Source organism: Orcinus orca, chromosome 12 (genome assembly GCF_937001465.1).
Source record: "Orcinus orca chromosome 12, mOrcOrc1.1, whole genome shotgun sequence".
Classification (NCBI taxonomy): domain Eukaryota; kingdom Metazoa; phylum Chordata; class Mammalia; order Artiodactyla; family Delphinidae; genus Orcinus; species Orcinus orca.
Genome location: NC_064570.1, coordinates 14,432,413 through 14,450,845, shown reverse-complemented (window position 1 = coordinate 14,450,845; position 18,433 = coordinate 14,432,413). Strand labels below are relative to the sequence as shown.

Here is an 18,433-nt window from a genome sequence, read left to right as displayed (position 1 = left end):
CATTTCTGGTGCACTATCACTAAAACATCAAAGTTGGCCATTAGACTGGCATGCCAGTTTCCTTGGATTTGCTTTACAGTTGAGATCTGTTTCATCTCATTAGGAAACTAAAGTGATTTTGATTGGTAGACATCGTTAGAGATCTTTGGGTTCTTAATTCTTTTAGACTTTGAACTTTCAAGTTTATGGTCTGATGAGTGCTTACATGGAGAGTGAACTGATTTAAGAGAAACCAAAGGAAAAACTGAGCAAAACTAATGCTGAAGTTTTAGATGAAGCCATAGGGCAGAAACTTGGCTATGTGTCCCAAGTATTTGGCCTTGAGTCAGAGTAACTATGCTTATTCTTAAGATCAACAAATATTTTCTCAGTACCGTACTCTATATTATTGTATAGAAATAAACCCTGGGGTTATTCCTGAAACTGAATCTCTTTCCTAGAGAAAGTGCTGTCAGGAGCATCCTAGTCTTTTCTTTTAGAGCTGCTGCTCTGGAATTTAGAACTGGGGTGGCTTTGCTGCTAATTCTTGGAAGGCATAATGATGGATACTTGGATTTTGCCAAGTATGCCAATTATTTTGATTTTTAGTCACCATCATCAAGTAAAAGCATTATAAGGAGTGCTATACAGACTATATCTGCTATCTACAACTGGTTGAAGTAGAAACATTTTGATGGATACATATGCAAAGGTTGGGGAGAAAACTTAGTTCTTGCAGAGAATGGCTAGTAGTCTGTCTGGATTGGGCCAAGGGAAGCTGTCAATTAGTCTGGTTATGGGAGAGCCACAAATGCCCTGAGTTAAGTAATAAGAAAAAGAAGTTAAGTCATCTGTTTAGTGTTTGTGTACTGATCTATTTTTCATTTTGAAAATAAATTCGGCAAATTGGGAGTTCAAAAATAGTTTCACACATTTTACCTCAAAGAAAATCTCAGTGCAAGCAAATAATCAAGTGGACTCATCAGAAGTTACGTTATGCATAAATATTCTGCAGAGTCTTGTGTTGCTGAAAGTTTTGATATGTGTTATGCTGAGGTACAACCAGAGATATATGCACTTGCTTGTGTTCTGAAGAGGGATAGTTCCAGGGAGACTTGGACAGTGGGCAGAAAGCAGTTTAACAGTACTGTACTTTGGGTTTTTTTGTGGGGGGGGGAGTGGGCAAAAATTTGTGTGCGCTCAGGTTGAAGATGGAATTTCCTTTAACACTGATGATGAAAGTAATAGTAAGAGAAAGTAATACATGTGGGTACATCCCAGAGCTGCTTCACTACATAATTTTTTGAAGAATGTCTTATGGGTAATTTCTTAAATTGGGAGAACGACATGCTTTTTTACATGCTAGATTTCTAAGTCTAGGGTAGATGCCACACCTGTGTTTGCAAGCTTAACGTATAAGTCAGAAAAGATGTATTTTGTGTGTCTTAGATTTTGTTGCTTTTGTTAAAAAGTCTGTAGAAGATGCTTATTTTATAGTTGATTGTTACTGAGACTGTATTCCTTCAAGGATTCCCTGTACTTTAGCAATTTTTTTTTGTTTGTTTTAAACCTATTAGCGTAGGCATGTGGGTTTAAAACTTTTCCTGTTGAGATTCTAAAAAAATATATTTTATTAAATGCTACCTGGTACACACATATATGTAAAGTTGAAACAAAATTTTCAGGAAATAGTACTTGTTACTATGGGTATATACTCTGCTATCTTTGTTTCATTTTTTAAAAAAAAATTAGCTGATTGTGGTACCTTAAATTGATTTCATAAATCACAAATGGATCAGGGTCCACAGTTTGAAAAAACTGGTATTTCAGTTTTTAGTATTAGTTGCTGTTACAAATTATCCCAACACTTAAGTGGTTTAAAACAGTGAACATTTGTTTATCTCTGAATTTCTGTGGGTCCAGGAATCTGGAAGTAGCTTAGTTAGGTAGTTCTGGGTCAGGGTCTTTCATGAGGTGTTTTTTATGTCAAGATGTTGACTGAGTTAGGATCTGCTTCCAGGGCGGCTTACACTCCAGCGGGTTAGTGGTTCTCGGTTCTTCTCTCTGGGGCTGCTTGAGTGTCCTCACAACATGGTGGTGGTTGGCTTCCCCCAGAGCAAGGGATCCAAGCAAGAGCGAGGAGACATCACCATCCGCCACACGCTGTTAGTTAAAAGCAAGTTACTCAGTCCAGCCTGCAGCCAAGGGGAGAGGAATTAAGCTCCATGTCTTGAAGGGAAGAGTCTCAAAGAATTTATGACATTTTAATAACTACCACAGTTCTATATTTTTCCTGTTTATGGATGAATTAGGATTGAACCAGAATTCTTGCTGAAGTCAATCTGTAAGTAATTATCTTAGTTAATTAAGTCAGTTTTTTCTCTGAGGGCGTTTAGTCACACTCCTTCCTCTAAAATTTGAGAAGACAGGCTCAAAGAAGTTAGGTAATTAACTAGCCAAGCCCATTCAGTCTAGGAAAACGAAACAGATTTTCACTTTTTGTCATGAGAAAATAATAATCTGTGTGCTGATAGAGATGAGAAAATTGGCTGATTTTTTAAAAAAAATCTTTTCTGAAGAAGTTATAGTGTGGGACTTTTGTTCTCTAGTCTTGCAGCTTGTATTTTTACATGATCATAGTTATAGTGTCAGTTTATTTGGTCTCTGGATAATGCTTGACGTCTTTATGAATTTGCAGGCTCCTCATACCAGCACCCCCGTCCCAACTGATTTTTAGAGGAAATGGAAAATGTACTTATTAAATGAATTTTAACTACTTTATGGTTAGCTCCATTGTGCTGCCTATATTACTGACCCTGAGATTGTACTGTAACTGTAATTGTACTGTAACTCTTCCAATTAGCACATTTCCAGGACCTAAAAGAAGATGTTACAACTAAAAGGTAATCAGGGTGTGCGTGTAAAGAAAACTACACCATGTTTTTCTGCTGTGAAGTTTTCATGGAAACTTCAGATCTAGAAGGCTTTGTTCTAAGCCTAGTTTTGGCTGACCGCTCCAAGGAGTGGGGTGAGTCCCTGGCATGGGTAGCATGAGTGAGGCCAGGATGAGTTACCAAGGCTCACCTTGATTGTGGGTTGTTTTTTTTTTTCCCATTAGGCTTTTCTGAGTAATAGGTGGGGATACAGTAAATCGTCTTACACTTCTGCTGTTACAGAATTGGATAATGGCTGCTTTTTTCTTAGACTGTTTTCTAGTTTATCTTACCACCAGGACACCTGACAGTTCTATTCTGTCCTAAAGCACTGATTGTACTTACTTATGTAATTACTTTTCTTGGTATTTATTTATATATGTTGTATCTCCTATCCCCCTGTAAGATCCCTACAGGGACTTACTTTCATATATACTGCTGGTACTCAAGTACTTGAAGGACTGAATTGAATTTGTAGTTGAAGGACCGAAGATGGTAATTCTCCCACCACAACTGAATGAAGAAATGTTTATTTTTGAAGAAAGCCTCTGGATATATGTGGTAGGTGCAGCTGGTGTATGTGTTAATCACTATCTCTGTTCTTGAGATGCCCACAGTCCAGTGGGGGAGAACACAATCATATACTTAATACACAGTTTGCTCTGTACTACACGTGCAAAATGGTGTGCTGGTACAGTGAAGTTGGTGTTAGAACTGAATCTTGAAGGGTGAGTGGATAAGATAAGATGTGGTTTTGTGACATGTTTGGGGTTGTGCATTTCTCAGCTTTACTCCATTATACATCTACCTTGAATTGTTTTACTGTTGGCAAGTGGCCATCATAGTTTGATAAGTTGCTTCTTTCTGTGGCATGCGTGCTCTTGGTATATTATTTCTCTAGAACTGTGCTGGTCCAGTTCAGTAGCTCCTAGCCACATGTGGCTATGTAAGTTAATGTCACACTAGCCACATGTGCTTCAGTATCCACATGGGGCCAAAGGCTACCATATTAGATGACACAGATATTGAACATTTCTCTTGTCACAGAAAGTTCTGTTGGACAGTGCTGCTCCAGAGTCAGTCTGCACATTTTCACATTATCTGTAGAGTGTTAAGTTAGGAATAGAGTGAGAAAACTTAACGGCTTCCTGACATTAGGAGAGACAAGAGTGGTTGGTGTTTATGAGTAGAGGGCAGAGAGTATATATTTACCGTGGTTAAGAATATAGGCTTTGGAGTCAGATCTGGGTTGGAATCATACTCTGTCCCTTAAGCTGTTTGGCTTTGGGCATGTTATTTAACCTCTGAGCCTTAGTTTTTGTTTTGTTCAAATAGGGATAATATTTATCTCACAGGGCTGTGTATTAAAAAAGTGTATGTTAAGGGGCTTAGCACAGTGCCTCAGTAAATGACAGGATCATTAATATATTTTTTAAATAGTCACTGATTTAAAGAAATCTTTAGAGTTATCTTAAAGTAAAATTAACTTTTTTTCCTTTTGGTGTACAGTTCTGTGAACTTGAATATAGGTGCACATTTATGTAACCCCAGTCAGGATACAGGACAGCTCTGTCACTTCAGAAAACTCCCTCATGCTGTCCTTTGGCATGCTATCCTCCTCCCACTCCTCTCCCTGGCAGCCAGTGATTCCTCCTCCATCGCTTTTTGTCGTTTCCAGCATATGGTATATAAATGGAATCATATAATATGTAGTCTTTTGAGACTGGCTGCTTTCAGTCAGCTAAGTTGAGTGAAAGAGTCATAAAAAGTTGTAACATGTATTAATAGCACAACGGATTTTTAAAGATGTTAGTTGTGAAATATTAAACAAAAAAAGTCTGAAATTTTGCTTATAGAATTGTGTGTCACTGGAGTTTTTAATGTTTGAAAGTGAAATTAATGATGAAATATATAGGGGAAAACTACTTCCCCCAATTGATGACAGCTGTGTACGTATCAACTTGTTTTTCTTTGTGAAGATAGTTGATCATTGGTAGGAGAGGATCCTGTTTTTAGTTTTATTAAAGATCTGTAGAGTTGCCAGCACAGTCCTGATTTGAAAAAGGTGGTTGTTTAAACATCATTAATTTCTAAAAATGTGGTCTGAAGATAACAGCTGGCTGCTTTGCCTAGACCTTCCCCAGCTTAACCCTGAAAGCCTGGCTGCTCCAGAAAAGCCCCCAGTGCCGGGAAACCCAGGATCTAAAAGGGCCACTTGAAGGAAATTGGAGGATTCCAGTTCATCAGATTTCATTAGTGAACCATCAGAGAGGTATTTGATACTAGTTTGTTGTCCTCTGTAAGTCTTCATTTGAGTGAGTTTAAGAAGCACTCTGGTCCATTTTCATTTTTTTCTTTCTCTTTGTTTTGGCTGCACTGCTGCAAGGAATCGTAGTTCCCCAGCCAGGGATCAGACCCGTGCCCCCCTGCAGTGGAAGGCGAGGAGTCTGAACCACTGGACGATCAGGGAAGTCCCAGGTCCATATTTTTATGTTAGCAATATATATATATATATATATATATTTTATTTTTATTTTTGGCTGCATTGGGTCTTCGTTGCTGCGCATGGGCTTTCTCTAGTTACTGTGAGTGGGGGCTGTTTGTTGTGGTGTGCGGGCTTCTCATTGCAGTGGCTTCTCTCGTTGAGGAGCACGGGCTCTAGGCGTACGGGCTTTAGTAGTTGTGGCACACGGGCTCAGTAGTTGTGGCTCGCGGGCTTAGTTGCTCTGTGGCATGTGGGATCTTTCTGGACTAGGGATCGAACCCGTGTCCCCTGCATTGGCAGGCGGATTCTTAATCGCTGCGCCACCAGGGAAGCCCTCAGACATGTTTCTTAACTAAGGATTCAAAGGGGATCCTGGGGATTTGATTCAGCCTTCATTTACTCTCAGAATCATATATGGGTTTTTACGCAGATGGACTGTACTAACAGTTAACTCATAACTTCACATATGTTAATTCCATTAATCCTCACAGACATTTTGTTCTGAGAGAAGCTGTGATCTTGAAAAATTTTTATGTTTGTATTATACCTAAAATAATTTTAAAAACTCTATATATAGAGTTGAAGCTTTTATCATAAATTTAAATACTTGAAAAATGTGTAATTTCTGACATAAGTATTGATATTTTAAAATATTTAAATTATATATAAACAATAAAATAATTTATATCTTTAATATATCTTAGTGGAATGTAATACAATAAGTTGATGTCCACCGTGATCCATTTAAACATAAGTAAACGATTCAAGTGTTACCTTCCTTTTTCTTCTTGAAAACTGTATTTGTTACATTTCCCCCACAAAATGTTATCCTAATAATTTTTTTTTATCCTAATAAATTTTTATGCTTGAAGGTCTCACTGTCTTTTTGTTCTTCGTTACGTATTTGTGTATAAGTTGAAATGTTAAATTTTAATTTGCCATGACCATAAAGCACTAAATGTTCGTGTTCTTTTTGTTGTACTAAAATTTTATAATTACACAGGTGACCCAAACAGCAGATTGTACACATTGATACTTGGAGTAAAATTTTACTGGAAATGGCCCCTCTTATTAAAGAAGGCTCTGTTGACCAGTATTTCAAATTGTCCTTTGGTTTTCTAAAGATTTTAAAATGCAGGTTAAGTATATTTAAAGGTTTTAAAATATAGTGGACCAAACTAAAATTGAAGATGGGTGAGATGCCTTCTGTACATTGTGAGATTGGGAAAATGGGAGAGGAGAACAGGCTTGATACGCTGCTTACAGGTGACAGTGCAGGCACAGCGATTTTATGAAAGTGCTGATGTGGAACTTGATCTAGAAAGCTTTTTTTTTAAGGTAGAAATGAGTTTTCTTTTTTAAACTTATTTCTTGGCTGCGTTGGGTCTTTGTTGCTGCGCGTGGGCTTCTCTAGTTGCGGCGAACGGGGGCTACTCTTCGTTGCAGTGCGCGGGCTTCTCATTGCGGTGGCTTCTCTTGCCACGGAGCACAGGCTCTAGGTGCATGGGCTTCAGTAGTTGCAGCACACAGGCTCAGTAGTTGTGGCGCTCGAGCTTAGTTGCTCCGTGGCATGTGGGATCTTCCCGGACCAGGGCTCGAACCCATGTCCCCTGCATTAGCAAGCGGATTCTTAATCACTGCGCCACCAGGGAAGTCCCTAGAAAGCAATTTTTTTTTTTTTTTTTTTTTTTTTGTGGTACGTGGGCTTCTCACTGTTGTAGCCTCTCCCGTTGCAGAGCACAGGCTCTGGACGCGCAGGCTCAGCGGCCATGGCTCACGGGCCCAGCCGCTCCGCGGCATGTGGGATCTTCCCGGACCTGGGCACGAACCCGTGTCCCCTGCATCGGCAGGCGGACTCCCAACCACTGTGCCACCAGGGAAGCCCTAGAAAGCAATTCTTAAATTATCTATGCCCACATGTTGCATAGTCCTTGGTATAGGTACCTGAAATCGGTACTCAAGAAGAACTCTTGCGGTGCACTGAAAGACACCAGGATGGGCAACTTCACACTATTCCAGCAAATATATACATGAATGTCATCAGTGAGGGTACAGATAAATGTGTATTCTCTTGGGAGTATACCATATAGCAGTTAAACAAGCTATAAAGTGACTGACAGTGTCCCAATTTAGAACAGTAATACTCTGTATATGTATATAACTTATGAAAAAGTTATTGTGATGGGGAGAGGGTAGTAGGGCAGGGGGATATGTGTAAAAATAAGGCAAATGAAGATAAAAAGGACTTTTTTTTTTTTTTTTTTTTTGCGGTACGCAGGCCTCTCACTGTTGTGGCCTCTCCCTTTGCGGAGCACAGGCTCCGGACGCGCAGGCTCAGCGGCCATGGCTCACGGGCCCAGCCGCTCCGCGGCATGTGGGATCTTCCCGGACCGGGGCACGAACCCGCGTCCCCTGCATCGGCAGGCGGACTCTCAACCACTGGGGCGCCACCAGGGAAGTCCCAGGACTTTGTTTTTAAAAAGTTAATTATCAATTCAAGATGGTAAGCACATAAATGTTAAATTCTTTGTACTTGGTATTTTTAAATTTTCCCTGAGTATGTGAGAAACTTAAAAAAATATTCCTCTGTGGGAAGAATATTTTGACCCAACTTGGTAGTGAAAGGATGGGAAGCATTGATTAATAAAAGGAAAGTGCCAGTGAGCAGTCAGAGTCAAATTACGCCACCTAGAAATAAACAGGTGTACAAAGTTCGTTTTTGCCATTCAAGCCTACTTATTTTCTAAATTTCAACACTTTGGAGTTCCTGTATGGTTTTCTTAGGGCCAAGCTTGGGATTCCCTGGGGAAAGGTTAGGAGCAATGCCCAAATTCCCCAGATGCCCAGATTATCCAAAGTTCTTTAAAATATAAAATGAACATTATCCTTTCAAACTGTCAGTGTTATAGACCCAAATGCCAGATTCTTTATAGTTTTTATTCAAGCAGCAATACATTTAGAAACTGAAAAAGATCACTGTGACAATTTCTTGATTAAAAAAATTAAATACCTATTAATCTCAACAGGTGAGCATTTATTTTTGATTGTAGAGCTTCAATATATCTTGCAATGACACTTTTCCTTTGGTCGTCAATCAGAAAAATGCTCGTCCCAGCTCAAACATTACCTTACAAATAAAAAGTGAGAAGTATTAATAATTTCATGGCAAATCACTGGTACAAACTAAAATGACTTTTCTAAGGTCGTGATTAATTTAAAATGCTCCCGAAGTTAATAACTTTTTTGTTATTACAGGGCATTACAGGGCAAGCTGCAGATTTGAGGCACAGGTGCTTGGTGTTGGGTTGAACATTATACATTTACAGCTAGAACTTGCCCTAAATGCCATCTTTAAAAACGTGGAGGGAGGGACTTCCCAGGTTAGCGCAGTGGTTAAGAATCCGCCTGCCGATGCAGGGGACATGGGTTTGAGCCCTGGTCCAGGAAGATCCCACATGCTGCAAAGCAAATGAGCCTGTGTGCCACAACTACTGAGCCCACGCGCCACAACTACTGAAGCCCTCACGGTTAGAGCCAGTACTCTGCAACAAGAGAAGCCACCGCAACGAGAAGCCTGCGCACCACAATGACGAGTAGCCCCCGCTCGCCGCAACTAGAGAAAGCCTGTGCGCAACTAAGACCCAATGCAGCCAAAAATAAATTTAATAAATAAATAAAAAGAGCAAATAATTAAAAAAAAAACATGGAGGGAATTCCCTGGTGGTCAAGCGGTTAGGATTTGGCACTTTCACTGCCATGGCCTGGGTTCAATCCCTGGTCAGGGAACTGGGATCCTGCAAGCTGCGCAGCATGGCCAAATAAAATAAATAAAAAGGTGGAACTTTTCCAAAAATCATACTTAATGCATTTTCAAAATATTACCACAGTCACTTGAAACCTGCCTCACTTCCAAATAGACTTAACATTTAGAACAAAGTCATGCTCTTTCCTGCTATTGTTTTCTGTCAAGTTACTTTCATAAAAGTTACCTACCTCTATGGTGATAAGGATGACAATCATCCCTTCCAGGCGCAGCGTCCTCTTCTCAGTCAGGTGATTCCGCATCAGATCTGTTAGCTCCATGCAGTGCTGAAGCTTTTCATTCATGACCTGCATTAGAAAAATCTCAGTATCCTGTATATTTAAACATTCACTTACGATAACAGTCGCATGCTTCAAAATTATAAGTTTGAAATAGGTGTGCAGTGAAAAATCACTCCTTCAATTCTTGCTCCCCAGCCCTCCCCAAAGGCAGCCTACCAGTGCCACTTGTCTCCTTTCTGTGAATCCACCTAGAGACGTTCTGTAACGCACAGATCTGACTGCAAGAAATACTTTGCATACTGAAGCTCTTATATTCATAAGACTTTGATGGAAGATCTAAAAGTTCTTGATTTCTAGTTTTTCGTTGCTGCCCTTGGATTTTCAGCAGTTAATAAAAGCAAACCTGAAATACTCTTTTAGCATGGCCTTAAGATGACAATGATTACCTTCTACTAAAACTGTTCCAAGCCCCGCAAACACAAAACTTGACCTGCTGCACACTCGCCACTAGATGGCAGTGTTTTTTTTTTTTTTTTTTTTTACACGGTACGCGGGCCTCTCACTGTCATGGCCTCTCCCGTTGCGGAGCACAGGCTCCGGACGCGTAGGCTCAGCGGCCATGGCTCACGGGCCCAGCCGCTCCGCGGCATGTGGGATCTTCCCGGACCGGGGCACGAACCCGTGTCCCCTGCATCGGCAGGCGGACTCCCAACCACTGCGCCACCAGGGAAGCCCGATGGCGCTGCTTTTAATGCTTAACTGCAGAGATTCTGCATTCTGATGTCCCACAAGCTGGCTGAGGGGTTCACAGAAAACAGAATCTTTGAAGTTAAGACTTGAATGTGACCACTGGCAAGTTATACTTCCTTAATCTCTCTGTATCTCACTTTCTTTTGGAAATTACACAGTCTGGAAACGTTTTTTACAAGTTTTTGGATTCCCCTTTATAACTTCTGGGGTACGTAGGCTGAGAATGCAGGTATGGTCAGTGGAAATCTGAGACAAGTCACAGATGCATGTTTGGGGACTGACTGAAATGTGCTAGTGCACCATATTTACTGTCATTTTGCACAGAGCATTACTAACGAGAGCGAACACGTGGAAGCACACTGATAATATGTATTTGCCCACGCTTCCAGACTTCATGTAATCCTGTAGTCGCCAATTTGTATAAATGTTTAGAACAGTGCCTCTTTCTTTCCTCCCTTTCTTCGTCTTCCTATTTCTGTTGGCTGCTTGATCTTGGTCTAGAAACATGCTCAGCGTTAAGCTTGCTTCTCTCTTCGAAATGCTGACCCAACCCTCTTTTACATTTTCTTTCAAGTTTGACTAAAGAACAGACATTTTCTTTCTCCACTTCTCACCACCAACTTATTCCTTAGCCCTTAGAGGTTGTAGATATTACCTCTGCTCCCCCGAAACTTCCAGATGTCTCCTAAACAGTAACACCCTTTCTTGGTTAGATTCTGAAACCTCAATTAAGCATTTGACAACACCTTGAAATGCACACTTCCTTTGGCTTTTTCTCCCCTAGGGACTAAGTTCTGCCTCCGACCATCACTCTTTTTCTGAGTCTTCTCGGACCTCCCCTGGCCTGTGGATGACACTTTCCAGAGTCCTGATCTGGTCCCTCCTGTCCTCTAGCTCTGCACTCTCTCTGCACGATCCTGCCCATCTGGTTTGTGTAGGCGCTTCCTGAACTTCAGTCATTTCCATCCCACCATCACTGCTTCTGTGATACACATGTGCCAATTGGATTTAAAGTCAAAAAGACTTACAAATGGGGACTTCCCTGGTGGCACAGTGGTTAAGACTCTGTGCTCCCAATGCAGGGGGCCCAGGTTCGATCCCTGGTCAGGGAACTAGATTCCCACATGCATGCAGCCAACGAAGAGTTTGCATGCCATAACCAAGGAGCTGGCAAGCCACAACTAAGGAGCCTGTGAGCTGCAGGTGAGATCTGGCGCAACCAAAAAAAAAAAAAAAACCCCCACAAAAACAACCTTAGAAATGTTTATTTTAAAAGGAAACTACATTGCCAAAATGGAAAACCAGTATGATGTGAAATGGTGTTGGATACACAAAGCTGAGCCTGGTGCCTGGGAATTTGGTAGATTATACGTTAGAGGGCCGGTCAAGAGCCACTAAAGCCAAGCTAAGCATTTCTCCTCAACTCTGAACAGAAGTGTTACTTGCTTCAACGCTTACATGTTATTTCAGGGTCCATGTGTTACTTAAGTTCATCTCTTGTACAAGTGTATGTATTCCACATTTTGAGAAAGACTGGTTTAAACTTTTTTGATAAGTCCCAAGTATTAACTGCTTAATCCCGATTTCTCCTCTGCCCGAATTTCTAACTGCCTATAAAACATCTTTTTACTATTTTCCTGCCGGCACCTTAAATTTAGCATTTCTCAAACTACAGTTGACATCCTGTTCAAGTCTCTCCCTCTTCTTGGGTCCCTAGCTCAAAGCAGGTCACGCGATCTTCTCGGGCACCCAGCGTAGAAACCTTTGATCTCTATCCTGCACTCCTGGATCCCTGGCACTTCAGCTGCTGTATGGAGTCGAGTCTGTCCTCTCCTTAGCATTTCCTAATACACCTAGTAGGCTTTCATAAACTATCTGTCACCTCTTCAGACTGGTCTGTTTGGTCGTTTTGGTGGTGGTGATGGGCTGGGGGGTTTCCGGGTTTCGTTTGCACGGGCCACCAGAGTTCTCATCCTAAACAGGATGGATCGTTTCACTCCCCTGCTCAGCAGCTTCGAACGTCTTGCTGTTGCCTTCTCGATGACATGAAATGACCCCAGATGGTTTAGTCCAAGCACTCTTCAGTGGGTGGCGCCCTCTTCACGCCTGAAGGCGAGGTCTCTGTGACCCTTCCTGACCTCCTGCTCGCTCAGCACTCCCACAGCACCTCGCTGTTGCCCTCGTTTAGAACTTACCTCATTCTGCCTCATAGCCACCTGCTACCTGCCCAGCACCCTCCGCTCCTGCCCCCTTGCTTTGGAGAGTTACTCTCCCCTGTTTCCAACCACGTGATGCTGCCAATCTTAGTATCACTACCCACCTGACACCAACCCCTCTCCCCTCCCCCGAAAAGCCCAAGGGGGAGACGGGGCCAGTACAAGACCCAGGCTTGGCCAACTGTGAGGCCCAGTTGCCTCATCACATGGCTGGTCAAAGCACGGACACGTGGCCCAGTCCTTTGACGCTGCCAGGCAGAGTAAAATGTCGCTGGGATATTCCCCCTTCCCACATCCCTTCCCCCCATCGCCGAGAGAATGCCACCAAGAAGGAAAGGATGAGGCCAAATTGGTACAGAGGATGCTGAGGCAAGAAGCAGTCCTGGTGACCCGCCTGGGTCTGTGCAACAGACATTCCCTGTTTCACACCTGCTCCCTGTTTCTCAGCCCCGTGAGCCAGTACACGGAGATAAGTAAGGTCATTCCAATTGTCCTTCTGTCGTGTGCAAGCAAGGGAGCCCCAACTAACACATGCTTCCTATGTCCTTCGGTTACAGAATCAGACGTGTTTCATGCGCACAGATGATGGAGCAGAAGACAACGGGGACAGGGTCACAGAGGTGGTAAATGTGAAGTAGGCTCTAAATAGGCAGGTGCCAGGAAGAAAAGGTGGGGCGCCAGGGGGACAGTATTTCTAGTAGAGGAAACAGCATGGAGGCAAGTACAGCTAGATAGCGAAAAACCTGAAAGTGCTTGGAGGTAAGGTTAAAAAAAGGTTAAGTACTGAATTGTGAGCGGTACTATAGACCATAGGGGGTAGGCAGATAAATGGTCCCCCAGATATTCACATTCTAATCCTCGGGACCCACGAGTATTACACAGCAAGGGCTACTTAAGACTGTGCAGGAATTAAGCTTGTTAAGTCAGACGATCTTTAGATAAGGAGACAATCCTAGATTATCTGGGTGGGCCCAGGGCAATCACAAGGGTCCTTAAAAGTGGGAATGGCAGGCAGAAGAGCTCAGCGATGCGAGACGGAAGAGGGGCTCTGAGCCAAGGGCAGTGGGTGGCCCCTCGGAGCTGGAACAGCCCAGGAAGTGGCTCCCACCCAGAGCCTCCGGAGCGGGACGCGGCCCTGCCAACGCCTTGACTTTGGCTCAGTGACTCCCAGGTCAGACTTCGGACCTACAGAACTGTAAAATAATACATCTGTGTTAAGTCAGCCTGTGGTAATCTGCTGCAGCCGCAGTAGAAATGAATACATAGCACGATCATGTTGCAACTTTCTCCTGCAGGTAAGGGAGTCCTTTGTCCACTCTTAAAATATTTGTTCAGTGTTTACTATACTGTGCTGGGCAGAGGAGATGAAATGGTGAGTAAGACAGATGTGTCTCTGTCTTCTGGCTACAGGGCCCAGCCTAGAGGCTGGGAGACAAAGAAGAAGGTATTAGGGTGAACGGGGGTGGGAGATGCACATCAGCTGTCTGGGCGCAGGAGGCGGGTCAGTTTGGCATCCCTCCCTGTCTCAGCAGCCCAGGGCCTGTCGTAGAGACTTTCAATAAATATCTGGCAATGAATGCATGACACTTGGGAGAAAACGAAAGGATGCTCTGACTGCATGTGGAAGATGAAGGAGAAAGAGGAAACCATGGTGAGTTTCAAGTTCCTGCTTGACTGACCAGGTGGTCGTGCTATTAGCTGAGACAGAAATAGAGAAGGTTCAACTGCATTTTCTGGGAGAATACAGTGAGTTTCACTTTGAACTCAACCACTGATTAATCCTACAAATATTTATGGCGCACATATTCTACGTGAGGCCTTTGCCAAGAAGCGGGAAGGGAGCCAGGAAGACGACGATCCTGTTCTCTGATTTCACGAAGCTGCGTTCTAGAGGGGAGTGTACTCATCACATATTTACAGGGAAAGCAGCTTCTAGCTCTTTCGCTGCTGTGTTTTAAGGAAGGAGAGGGGGAATCTCACGAGTGCAGCTCCAATTTCACATAAATCCCCTTTTCCCCTCTGAATACCTGCTACTTCTCCTTTTAGCCACCTTGCCCCAGTTCCTACACAGATGCCAATAAGGATGTGGAAGAAATATGTAATTTATAAAAAACAATTTAAAAGAAACAAATTTTAGCTCGTAAAGAAAATTTACAGTGGATTTCCAGGGACTGCTTGGTAATATGGACGGAATGTTCGTGTTCCCCCAAAATTCATGTTGATAGTCCTAACCCCCAATGTGATGATGGTATCTGGAGATGAGGCCTTTGGGGGTGATTAGGTTTAGATGAGGTCTAAATTAACATCCTTACAAGGAGAGGCAGAGACACCGGACTGGGTGCTCTCTCCCTGCCTTGTGAGGAGGCTACCCCGAGAAGGTGAGAAGAGGCTTCTCACAAGGCACTGAATCCGTGGTGCCATCAGATCAGCGCGACGCGGTGCGTGAACTGCCGCCCCCAGGAGTGCGCGCCACGTACTCCAGAAGCACACGGGCAAGTGGTGCCCAGTTGAAACAGACCTTTATGTCTATTCTTCAGGACACTACCTGAGTTATTTTCCACTTGTTTTACAGCACGGATTAAGTGCAATGTACGCATTATTCCAGGTACTCAGTTAAGGATTCGGAAGTCAGCAGCATTATAGTTACACAGAACTCACATAAGAGTTTTTTGAAAAATACCATGGAACTGACCTGTTCCGGGGCTCTTCCAGTTTGGGGACTGAGGGGACCTGCTCCACCTGCTCCCTGGGCTGCGATCAATTTCCCCACACTGGGCACTGAGGGAGCCTCTCCACTCAGAGGAGCACTGTCCCCAGCGAACCCCAAGTGCCCTCCTGGCACATCCCCTCCCTCTGCTTGAGCAAAGTGAAGACGCAGAGGCACTTTCTCCAGGTTTCCCCTTCCTACTTGGCACTGTGATGCTGGTCCAGCTAGTTGATTACTTCACTGCGTGTCAATGTTCACGATCGATCCTGTTTTAACATTCCTCATGTTCAGCTGTGGCTTTCACGCTGAATGCAGTGTTCATGTTGAGTAAGTTCCTATCTTTACACTTCTCCTCTGGACCACACACTCAGGATGTTTCCTGCTCAAACCACCTTCATCGTTGGTGACTTCAGCGATTCTGTTCTCTTTTCCTGTACTCTTGTCCACGAGGGACATGTGAAGGACACCGTGGGCATCAAAGGTGCCGTGATTTGAGGAAGGACACAGGATGGGGGTGGGGACAGAGGGGGGGGGAGGATGCTTGAGCGCACACTTCCCGGGCAGCCGGTTTACCTTGGTTGCTCAGCCACCATTACTGACTTAACTCAGCACGACAGGCTGGTCATCAGAAGAGGTCTGATGCATCTCCCTGGTGGCAATAATCTTTATACTTCACCCCAACGATCGTGGTTCCACCGAACGTCTTCATTCCAAGAGAAAAAGGGGAGACATCCAAAAGCCATAACTCTTGAGCACTTCCAAATTCGTCCCTAGTAAATACGGCTGCTCATCAAGGTTGATGCTTTTGTTTAATGTCATTAGAGAATTCTCACAAAAGGTTTATTTTCAAGTTTTCCTTGAGGCATAATTTACATACAATAATCTGCACTTGTTTCCATTCTAAGTTTACAATTTGAAGACTTTTCACAGATAGACACTATGTAAGTAACACCACAGCGTTTCCATCACCCCACGATCCCTTGTGCCCCTTTGGAATCTACTGCCCTACCCACCACTCCACCTCGAAGCCCTAGGGAACCACTGATCTATTTTCTGTAACTATAGATTAGATTAGCCTTTCTAGAATTTCCTATAAATATAACAGCATGGATTCTTTTGTGTCTCGATGGTTTTCACTCAGCATAACGATCCTGATATTCATTCATGTTGTTGCATGGATGGTAGTTCATTGCTTTTACTGCTGAGTGGTACTCCACTGTATGGCTATCCCACAATTTCTTTATCCATTCACCTACAGATGGGCATTTGATTGTTTCCAGTTTTTGGCTATCATGACTAAAGGTGCTAAGAACATTCAGGTACAAATCAGTGTGAGGACATATGTTTTCATTTCTCATGAGTAAATACTCAGGAGTGGAATTGTTGGATCGTATAGTAACACAACAATTAAATTTCTGAGGAACTGCCGGGCTGTTTTTGCAAAGTGGCTATAACGATGTATATTCCCACAAGTAATGTGTGACACTTCCATCTGCTCTATATCCTTCCCAACACTTGGTATTGTCAGTCCTTTTAATTTTAGTCATTCTAGTGAGTGTGTCGTAACAGCGCATTGCAGGTTTAATCTGCACTTCCCTGGTCAACAATAACGTTGAACATCTTCTCATGTTCATTTGGCCGTTCACATATTTTGTGAGACGTCAGTTTAAATCTTTTGCCCATTTAAAAAACTGGGTTGTCTTTTTGAGTAGAAAGAATTCTTCCTTTTTTTTAATGCATAGATCTTTTTTTAAAAAAAATATTTATTTTATTATTTATTTTATTTTTGGCTGCATTGGGTCTTCGTTGCTGCACACGGGCTTTCTCTAGTTGCGGCGAGCGGGGGCTACTCTTCGTTGTGGTGCGCGGGCTTCTCATTGCGGTGGCTTCTCTTTTTGTGCAGCACGGGCTCTAGGCATGCGGGCTTCAGTAGTTGTGGCACGTGGGCCTAGAGAGCAGGCTCAGTAGTTGTGGCGCACAGGCTTAGCTGCTCCGCGGCGTGTGGGATCTTCCTGGACCAGGGCTCGAACCCATGTCCTCTGCATTGGCAGGCAGATTCTTAACCACTGTGCCACCAGGGAAGCCCCTTGAGTAGAAAGAGTTCTTTGATTATTATGGACAAGTCCTTTGTCAGGTTATATATTGAGAATATTTCCTCCCAACCTGTGATTTGCCTTTTCATATTCTTAAGAGTGTCTTTCAAAGAGCAGTGGTCTTAGTTTTGATGAAGTTCAACTTATCAAATTCGTTCCCCAAGGTGCATGTTTTTTTTTTTTTTCCCTAACAAATCCTGGCCTTCCCCAAGGTCATGAGGCCTTTTTCCTATATTTTCTTCCTGAGGTTTTATAATTTTAGCTTTTATATTTAAAAGGTCTCTGATTCATTTAGAAATGGTGTGAAGTAAAGGATAGGGTTCATTATGACTATCCCATTGTTCTAGCACCATTTGTTGAAAAGATTAGGAAAAAAATAAAGAGAGCCTCGAAGACTTGGAGTATAATTAAAGGTCTGACATTCACGTCATAGAGAGATAGTAGATTTCTCCTCAGAAATCATGGAGGCTGGAAGAAAGTGACACAGTAATGTGTAGGTATTGAAAGAAATGAACTATCAACTTGGAATCCTCTACCTAGTGAAAAACTCCTTCAGGAATAAAGGGGAAATCTAGACGTTTTCAGATGAAGAAAAACTAAGAGACTATGCTTTTGCAAACTTACCCTGAAAGAATGGCTACAGAATGTTCTTAAAACAGAAAAGAAACAATAAAAGAAGAAATCTTGCAACATCACTGAAAAAAGAGAACAGAAAGAATAAAAATGGGGGTAGATACAATAGGATTTCCGTCTCCTCGTGAGTTTTCCAAATTATGTTTGATGTTTGCAGCAAAACTTGTAACACTGATGAAGTTCTCAAAGTGGGGAGTAAAGGGATGTAAAGAGCAGTAAGGTTTCCACGCTTGATTTAATCTGGCAAAATGCTGAAACCAGTGGATTGTGATAAGCTAGGTATGTATAATGTGACGCTTAGAGCAACCACTAAGTATCTATGCAAAGAGATACACTCAAAAACAATACAGAGAAATCAAAATGGAATCCCCCCAAATGGCTAAGTAACTCACAGGAAGGCAGGGATTGATACAGGCAATGGCTTGGATGGATCTCAAGGGTATTATACTCATTGAAAACAGCCCATTTTAAAGTCACACCCTGTATGATTCTATTTATATAACATTCCCCAAATGACCAAATTATAGAGCTGGAGAGTAGATTACTTATTACCAGCGGTTAGGGATGGTCGGGGAGGGAAGGGTGTGACTATA

General features: G+C 42.7%; 1 protein-coding gene across 5 annotated transcripts in view; it reads right to left on the bottom strand.

Moving 5' to 3' along the window:
* Window positions 1-8,313: 8,313 nt before the first annotated feature.
* The window catches only part of RMND1 (required for meiotic nuclear division 1 homolog), a 39,396-nt gene continuing 29,276 nt past the window's right edge, over window positions 8,314-18,433 (bottom strand). For 4 of the 5 annotated variants that reach the window (XM_004263710.3, XM_033404807.2, XM_033404816.2 and 1 more), the window contains 2 exons: window positions 9,391-9,507; window positions 8,314-8,524 (listed from right to left, as the gene is read on the bottom strand). In XM_004263710.3, coding sequence (XP_004263758.1) covers window positions 8,492-8,524; window positions 9,391-9,507 — 150 coding nt within the window. In that variant the 3' untranslated portion in view covers window positions 8,314-8,491. Of the gene's footprint in view, window positions 8,525-9,390; window positions 9,508-11,442; window positions 17,201-18,433 lie in introns of those variants that run through there. The other variant, XM_033404825.2, reaches the window with a different exon arrangement.